At 40.4% G+C, this 9653-nt stretch overlaps 1 protein-coding gene across 3 annotated transcripts in view; it reads left to right on the top strand.

Annotated features, from left to right (window-relative positions):
* The window catches only part of ism2b (isthmin 2b), a 55157-nt gene that overhangs the window by 44564 nt on the left and 940 nt on the right, over window positions 1-9653 (top strand). Inside the window, exons 4-7 of one of the 3 annotated variants that reach the window (XR_009824148.1) lie at window positions 2579-2716; window positions 2787-2855; window positions 4818-5593; window positions 5659-9553. Coding sequence is in view for 1 of the 3 variants with exons in the window: in XM_062033851.1 (XP_061889835.1) it covers window positions 2579-2716; window positions 2787-2855; window positions 4818-5335 (725 nt within the window). In the remaining 2 variants the exon portion in view is untranslated. Of the gene's footprint in view, window positions 1-2578; window positions 2717-2786; window positions 2856-4817; window positions 9554-9653 lie in introns of those variants that run through there. The other 2 variants (XR_009824147.1, XM_062033851.1) reach the window with 2 other exon arrangements.

Raw genomic sequence — 9653 nt, forward strand, 5'->3', positions numbered from 1 at the left:
GCAGACGTGGACAGCCGCAGCAAAAGCTTCTCTCTCTAATTTTACTGCAGGCCTCTTGAAAAGAATTTGGCTAAGGTTAGATCAAGAGAAAATGGTCACTTGTATGGAAACTCTGAGCGCATATTCTGGGTTGGAACGTTGAAGTGCATGTTGAGTTCACTGCGACACAAAACCCTAAGATGTTAGAGTTCACGATCCCCATAAATCCTTTGAAGTTGTTTGTTTTGAACTGCCCAGCCGCTGTTTGTGTAAATCTCATCTACGCTTGATGTCTCCTCTCATTAACTCTGTCAACATGTAAATGGTAACGGACCTCAAATAAGGACGTATTATTGGAGCAAAACTAGTTACAAATGCGTATCTCGGTCTGTGCGTCTGTAATCCAATTTATGCGTCCGTGTACTAATTTGTGTGTATGTATTGCATTCTGTGTGTGTGTGTGTAAACAGCAGTTACATAATAACAACATCAGTTACTTTTACTACTAACGAGTGATCTAATTAATTACTTTTAAGTCCGTTACAAGGCCGTTAGCCATAGCTTGATGTAACGTGGCACGCTACTTTTGATGTGCTTTTAAGTCAACAACAAGACAGCATCATAAGTGCAGCAAGTTAAGAAGGAAATATCTTAAAGCTAGTGAAAGCTACAAGCTGAAAATGAACGTCATATCAAATCGAAAGAGTCACCATCACACTGTGACACAGCAGACAAACAACATACGCACACATACACAATGGGAATAATGAGCAACAAAACAATGAGTGAAGTGACAAACTTGCCATCCAAACAATACCCCGTTTGTTGACAAGAAGATATGACAGCCGTCAAAGCACATTCAATCTACTTAATAGCCAGAGGTAACACAATCTGGTGAACAGATTCAACCGAGCTGGCCTCAGAGCCGACAACTGCTAACTGCTAAAGCTAACAAACACAGCTCTGTTGAAACCCTCGATGACGTCACACGTCACTAAACAGGGTCCGCCTTTTAAAAGAACAGACTCCGCACACTGTGACCTTATATTAAACATCTCTCAAATGCATATGCCAGATATTGGAAGTTGGTTTTTTTGGGGGGTGTAATGTATAAATTACTTCCCCTAGTAATTAATTACATTTATTAAAGTGTAATTATGTTAGTAATTCAATTACTTTTTTGGTAAAGTAACAAATAACTATATTTAATTACTTTTGTAATTAGAACGGCAGGAAGCAGCATGCAGGTAAGATGAGGATTTATTCTCCGAAACAATATAAAACATAAACAGTCGCGTATAGCGAACAAGACTGCCAGGTCGAGTGGAGGGCGAGGCAGGTAAAAAAAAGCTCTCTGATTAGTGATCAGGAGCAGGTGAGCGTATCTGATCGGAGACAGGTGCAGGAAATCGTCGTCCATGGCAACCAAGGAGGTGCTGAAACGGAAGATGAACACCAGACTAAGAATAATAACAAAAACAAGGTGTGACAGGTCATAACAGTGTGTTCATTTTTCGATTTGTGTGTGTATAAAATAAAATCTGTCTGTCCGCGTTACGATCTGTGTGTGTGTGTGTGTGTGTGTGTGTGTGTGTGTGTGTGTAAAAAAATGTATGTGACTGATTAGCTGCCTTTTAACACGCAACTTTTGCGACCCTTCTGCCGTTTGAGATTTATGTGTCCGTGCAGCGATCTGAACGTGTAAAAAAAACGTGTCCGTCTGCAACTTCACCTTTCCTTTCCCTGCACTCGCCACTGGTCGGTGCCTTGCACCCACTCATGTTATTCTGTGCTGAAGTCAGTCACACATTCGACTCTCAGTGACACGCACACTGAGAAAACCGAACTTGTTCACAGATAACATTACTGATGACTTATTTGAGGAAGACAACAATACTTCTAAGTGACTGCTAAAACATGAACTTTTACTTACAGCAAGTGATCGAAAGTCCATTGTTGAATGCTTCAACACAGAATAACATGAGTGGGTGCAAGGCAGTTGCAGTCTTTTTACACGTCTTTTAACTCTTTCGCGGCAGAAGTGTTGAATTGAATTGAATCATATTTATACAGCGCTTTTCTCTAGTGACTCAAAGCGCTTTTACATAGTGAAACCCAATATCTAAGTTACATTTAAACCAGTGTGGGTGGCACTGGGAGCAGGTGGGTAAAGTGTCTTGCCCAAGGACACAACAACAGTGACTAGGATGGCGGATGGTTGCAAAATTGACATTGAAAAAGACAGCCATTCAGGGTTCCCTGCTTCACACAAATCTTGAATACAGAGACACACATTTTTTTACACGCACACAGATCGAAACACGGACAGACAGATTTTTATTTACATACACACAAATTGAAATACAGACACAGAAGTTAAAAACGCACACGCGGATCTGATTACACACACACAGATGGATATACAGACGCACAAATTAGTAGAAAGACACGTGATTCAGATTACAGACGCACAGACTGAAAAAAGCATTTGCAAGAATTTTTGCCTCACTATTACTTCCATACACAAACTTCAAATGTAGCGCGAAGCTTGGCGTGGCAGCACGGCTAGCGTTTGTCTGAGTGTGTGTTCTCGCCGCAGAGAAGGACACCGACGAGTGGACTCCGTGGTCGCCCTGTTCGGTCACATGCGGACCCGGCGAGAAGAAGAGGACTAAGTCGTGCGGCTACTCCTGCACGCTGACCGAGGCCTCAAAGTGTGACCTGGAGCCTTGTCCGGGTGAGATGACGGCACCGGACGACTTAAATGTTGTTTTAGCAAACACTGCAACTACTCTTTCTCTTTACAGGGGAAGTCAACACAGTGGCCGAGCCTTTGCCTTTCGACATGGAGAATGGCACCGAGCCTTTTGGAACAGGTGAGTTGCAGGCGTCTTTTGGTGTTATTATTATTTATTATTATTATATGACGTTTATTAGGGGCAGGGATGGGCTGCGAAACACGGTTCTATTATGGCGCCGGTGCAGACGTAAGCGGTAGCAGGGTTTTCCCCAGGTGTGTGTGTGTGTGTGTGTGTGTGTGTGTGTGTGTGTGTGTGTGTGTGTGTGTGTGTGTGTGTGTGTGTGTGTGTGTGTGTGTGTGTGTGTGTGTGTGTGTGTGTGTGTGTGTGTGTGTGTGTGTGAACTTTTTCATGTGAAGTAATTGAAGCTTTGAATATAGGTCATTAATTCAAAACATTGATTTTGATTCTTTTTTATTTTTTTATTTTTTTGAGCAGTGACAGTTTTAAAGGGGCGGTATAGCTCGGATGGTAGAGTGGCCGTGCCAGCAATTTGAGGGTTCCAGGTTCGATCCCCGCTTCCGCCATCCTAGTCACTGCCGTTATGTTCTTGGGCAAGACACTTTACCCATCTGCTCCCAGTGCCACCCACACTGGTTTAAATGTAACTTAGATATTGGGTTTCACTATGTAAAAGCGCTTTGAGTCACTAGAGAAAAGTGCTATATAAATATAATTCACCTCACTTCACTAAAGAAAAAAAACTGCCTGCTTGGCATCTTTTGTGTAATTGGGTAACTTTTTCTTGTTTTTTTATTTTATTTTATTTTTTGTTCTGTTTTTTAGGGCCGTTAAAAAATTAGTTCCGGGCCGCAAATGGCCCCCGGGCCACACTTTGGACACCACTGGTCTAGACATGTTGACGATAAATTAAAAATATATGCTTGTGAGATTGAGTTTTTCCAGTGCAGTGTCATATATTTTAGAATTTTACTCATACTAACTGTAATCATGCTTTTCTTATTAGCATGTTAACATACTACTGTTAGCATGCTAGCTTTTTAGGTCATATTTTTTTGTTACTTGACGCTACCTGACCCGCATGCTAACTGTTACCCTGTCAGTTCGGCTTTCGCTCTTCCGCATTCACACAAAATTTCTACCGAAATTGCATTTTTCAGTTCTTTGAAAACAAATCTACAAGTTGTACTGGCCCTCGCACCCTCTGATTTGTCGGTCTGTGGCCCTTGCGAGCCAGTAGCCACAACACAACACTTACCGTATTTTTCCGACTATAAGTCGCAGTTTTTTTCATAGTTTGGGTGCGACTTATACTCAGGAGCGACTTGTGTGTGAAATTATTTACACATAACCGTAAAATATCAAATAATCCTATTTAGCTCATTCACGTAAGAGACTAGACGTATAAGATTTCATGGGATTTAGCGATTAGGAGTGACAGATTGTTTGGTAAACGTATAGCATGTTCTATATGTTATAGTTATTTGAATGACTCTTACCATAATATGTTACGTTAACATACCAGGCACGTTCTCAGTTGGTTATTTATGCCTCATATAACGTACACTTATTCAGCCTGTTGTTCACTATTCTTTATTTATTTTAAATTGCCTTTCAAATGTCTATTCTTGGTGTTGGGTTTTATCAAATAAATTTCCCCCAAAAATGCGACTTATACTGCAGTGCGACTTATGTATGTTTTTTTCCTTCTTTATTATGCATTTTCAGCCGGTGCGACTTATACTCCAGAGCGGCTTATACTCCGAAAAATACGGTCCTTTTTTCCTCATCTTTTTAAGCATGAGTGAAGAATGCACTACCCACTTGATAAGTCCGAAAGAAAAAGACATGATACAGTATTATCTGCTTACAGATGCTACCTGGTGGTTTCTTGAGTACATTGCAGCTAGTCCTGGATAGTCCTATGCAGGATTCTCACAGGAATGAGGCCAAAATACAACCTTACCTACTGTACATCTGATACTCGATTGGACACAAATAATTATGACACCATTGATATGCTCAGGTGCACGTGTTCAGCACTCAGGTGTGATGCTGATGATGTCATCTTTCCTCCAGATGTGGACAGCTGCGAAAAGTGGCTCAACTGTAAGAGCGACTTCCTACAGCGATACCTCCACCTGGCGTTCTTGGAGCTGCCCAACTGCCCTTGCTCCTTCCCCTCCGAGGTGGCGTACACCGTGGTCAGCCTCTACGATGACGCCCACCACCGCGCCTTCCGATGGCGGGACGCCAGCAGCCCCAAGGAGCGCCTGGACATCTACAAGCCGTCGGCCCGCAGCTGCGTCCGCTCGGCGCTCTCCGGCGACTCGTCGACGCTCGCCGCGCAGCACTGTTGCTACGACGAACGCGGCCGGCTCATCACGCGGGGGAAAGGCGCCGGCATGCCCGACCTCATCAGCACCGAGTTCTCGCCCGAGCTGCACTTCAAGGTGGACGTGCTCCCCTGGATCCTGTGCAAGGGGGACTGGAGCCGCTTCCACGCCGTGAGGCCGCCCAATAACGGCCTGAGCTGTCCCCAGAACCCCCATGAAGACGTGTTCATGAACGAACTGGAGGAGGCCCGGGAGTACTGACCAGGCCCTCCGTAGGAACCATGTACTGTTTGTCTAAAGCATGCGGCAGCCATTTATCACGCGTTACCAAGAGAAAACCTTCCCAACGTCCTCGCAGCAGCCTCAACTGAAGGAACTGAACGGCACGAAAAAACATCCGGGTTGGTCCATCGCTTGGCAACCAGCTTCAGTTCTGTACCATGGACTTGACACGAGGGGATGCGGAGATCCCAGCTGGTCACGACGACGACAACGCTGCTACACCGAAACATCGTTCAGGTGAAAAACACCCCTCCACATTTGACCTAACTCACAATAACGTGTTCGGTTTCGAACGACGTCAGGTCCAGAACGATAAGCTAAAGGCTGTGCTGGAACAGCTTCCAGGCAGTGACGGTGTTTGATTCCAGATCCGTTTCCGCATTCGGAGAAAACATGACGTGGGTGCCAAAGAGTCGAGAATCAGTGTTGGTGCCTGTGTACATTCTGCCTCCTTAAAGGGGAATGTTGCCTCTCATTCACAATCCTTCGGTGAGTCAAGAACACTTTCTTTTTTCTCGGCCTTCTAAATAGTTAACATCTGCTAGCAAGAGGCAGCTAACAATGCAGGCACTGGGGAGTCATCTGAAAAGAAAGTAAAAAAAACTTAAACAGCACTCCATTCACATTTTGTTACCTGCAAATTAACCAAGCGACGTTGTTATTGAAGGAGCTAACGCAGAGGAACTACTTGTTTGGTGTTTTATAACACAGCACCTTGCTCAGAGGTAAGCTAGCCGACGAGCTGCTGCTGTTAGCTAGATAATGCACCTCTATAGTAGAAGATTGTAGCCATAAACCCAAAAAGAACTTTGAAATTCCTCACATTGCCAACTAAAATGCTGACTAAAACCATAGTGGTGTGAATGTTTGGGCACCCAACAGTTCGATCCGATTCTGATTCCTGAGGTGACCATTCAATTTACAATCGAGTTTCGATTCAAATAGATTTTTGCAAGGTGTTATTTGGTATAAAAAAAAAATAATGAGACTTTTTCAAAACAGGCTACAGGTTAGAAAAGCTCCTTCTGGTTTAAAAAGATTGGCCTAAAAACGTCTTTTTAAAAATGTATTGTTATTAAAAAAATTTTTTATCATATATATGTATTATTTTTTTATAGAGTTTTAAAAATGATGAATTGATTTATAATCAGATGAATAAGAATTGTGATTCAGATGTAAATCCATTTTTTTGTGCACCCTTACTAAATCGGTGGATATTGGCTCTCAACGACTAAGCAAGATGCTAATTTGCTCTCAGCATTTCTCAAGTCCTGTGCTGAAAGATACAGCCATCCCGGTGAGAGCGGTCATTGCAAGTGTTGTATTCTATTGTCGATTAAATCTATAGCAGTAGAGCTAACTGTTAACGCGAGGACAATGGTTTAGTGTTTGTCTAACGCTGAATGTGAATGTGAATGTGCTTCTAAAACTTGTAGCTCAAAAAGACAAAGTTCTGATCATCATTTGTTCCAAAAGCAGTCAAATACAGGAAGTGCTATCTATGTTGTTGTTGACGGAAGTAGTGTTAGTTGCTAGGCGCAGCACTGAGAGCGGACTCAGCCAAGCTATCTCTAGATAATGTTGCAATGTACGATGCCAACAAAGGAACATACTCAAAAAAATGCTCCAACGTAAGTTAAGTAAGGCTCCATTTTACAAAAAATGCGCAAGTTTGATGCTAGTGTAAATTGGCTTTGCTATTGACATGCTACTAATTAGCATTAGCGATTTTAACTTTTTAATTTCCACACCTCCAAATTTGTTAATAAAAACCACAACTAAGATGCATTTTACAATCAAACAGTTGGAGCGTAATAAGTACAATATTTACAGTATTAACACTTTGTAGGGCGCAGCAACAGACAGCAAAGATTAAAATGACCAACGCATAAATTGTACACTACTGCCATCTAATGTCTTGGACCTGCAACTTTGAATGTGATAATAAAACAGGATATAACAACTGCTTGTCATAATCAGCTCATTTTTAAATGTTACAATAAAAATAAAAAAATATTATTAAAAACAATATTTACTAACACACATAAAAGTACAGAAAATCACTACAGTTGATTACCGGTATCAATGTTGGTACCTTATCGGTTCAAAGCGGTCCCTATCCCTACTGTACATTCAAACTTCCAGCATGTTTATAAAAACTTGTTGGAGGTTTTTCGGGTTTCTGCGGGTCATTAAAAAACATTAAAATTTATGTCCTGAGGCATTAAAATAAGGTCATACAATTACAATTGGCAAGAAAAAAGACAACAAAAAAAACCACCTGACCCAGTTTTTTCAATTCGGGAAAAAACTGCACTTTATGATGTTCAATATTTATTTAAGTGCAATTTTTGCTGACAAATATTGAGAGTTCATTTTAGTTCGGTGTATGTTTAATTTTTTAAGACAATTTCACCTTCCAATTACAATTGTACAAAATACTACAGTAATGAAAAATATGTTTATTGCGTTTAAAAGGGTTACTTGCTTTATTATTATTGTATATTATGATTACAATATTGCTTAAGTTTGTGTAAACTTTTTAACTGCTTACAATGTTGTCGACACAGACAACTGTACGCTTTTGACTATAAGTATTTACGATCTGTAGTAAAACATGGGCATTTAAATTGTTTTAAGTTGCAAAAAAAACAACATTAAATTAGATTTGCTGATACCTTCATAAACCCTGGTTTTGTTGTTAGCCCTCTCTTGCTAGCAGTTTTTCCCTATTTAGAACACAGGAAAGAGAAAGACGTGTGTTCTTGTCTTACGTAAGGATTTTGGATGATGGGCAAAAATAATAAAATAATGTTAAAAAGTGCATTTTTCCTTAAAGTCCTCAGGGTGCAAACATAGTATATAAAGGTTCTATGGTCTTAACAGAGGTGGTCCTCGGGTCGTACGAATGGGTTACGTTTCAAGTCTTATCGGACATAAACCCTTCTCTCGTTTTACGTTTTAACATTTCAAATACATTTTTAGCTTTAAGGATCAATAAAAGGCTCACTGGGATACAGCCTTGACTCTGCACTAGCAACCTTATATTGTCACATTTTTGAGGAACAGATCCTTGAAAAAGTAAAGGCTACTAAGGGTGTCAAAAAAATCGATTTTCAGATTAATCGCGATTCTTATTTGTAATGATTTAATTGATTCAAACAATTATATCAGAGCTATTTATTTTATGAAGGTACATTACTGAAAAAGTATTGATTTTGAATGGGGAATCGATTCTGAATTGAATTGTTACCCCAAGAATCGAATCGTGTGGGGCCGAAAGATTCACAGCCCTAAAGACTACCGTCCTTATCCTTGATGATAGTCTCGACAGTTGATATCAAAGAGCTCTTTATGACATAATCACTTCAATGCCAATGGCTTTCCTTTCTTTTGGCACACTGTCTCCCAACTGTGAGGACCTGCCTCACAGTTGGGAGACAATACCTAATAAAACTTTAAACTCATGCTATTAATCACCAAACATCAGTTACCTGAAAGGCGGCAGTGATCTTGCGGGTAAATTCCCCGCGGCTAAAACTCCAAAAATGTAAAATTAAAGTTAAAGTACCAATGATTATCACACACACACTAGGTGTGGTGAAATGTGTCCTCTGCATTTGACCCATCCCCTTGTTCACCCCCTGGGAGGTGAGGGGAGCAGTGGGCAGCAGCGGTGCCGGGCCCGGGAATCATTTTTGGTGATTTAACCCCCAATTCCAACCCTTAATGCTGAGTGCCAAGCAGGGAGGTAAATCGTGCAAAGGTTGGTTTATGCCAGCAATTAGATTGACAAGGGGAAATTAATTTATGATAAATGCTCATAACATGCAACGCAACGTATTTCAAGCCTTCTTCTGATATCATTTTGATGATTAAGGCTCACATCTTATGAAAACCTCCATTTGAAAATTGCTGAAAATTTGGAATCTGAAAAAAACACAAGCTCAAATATCAAATTATATGTTAGTCAAAGAATTTGAAGTGTGAATCGAAATTGCATTTAAACTGAATAAAAATGGGGTTTCACTCCGTTTAAAGTTCTATGATTAACCACATTTCTCGATTAAATAGATCAACAGCTCTGATAAATGTCAATATTACTTAAAAAAAAACTTGTTTTGTTTGATACAATTCAACCCAACTTTTACTAAAGTGGCTTAAAAAAAATCTCAATTAATAAAAAAAAATGTTGCCACCCTAAATATATGTATTATACATATACACATATATATATATTTGTATATATATATGTGTGTGTGTATGTGTATATATATATATATATATATATATATAT

Source organism: Entelurus aequoreus, linkage group LG23 (assembly GCF_033978785.1).
Source record: "Entelurus aequoreus isolate RoL-2023_Sb linkage group LG23, RoL_Eaeq_v1.1, whole genome shotgun sequence".
NCBI classification, from domain to species: Eukaryota; Metazoa; Chordata; class Actinopteri; order Syngnathiformes; family Syngnathidae; genus Entelurus; species Entelurus aequoreus.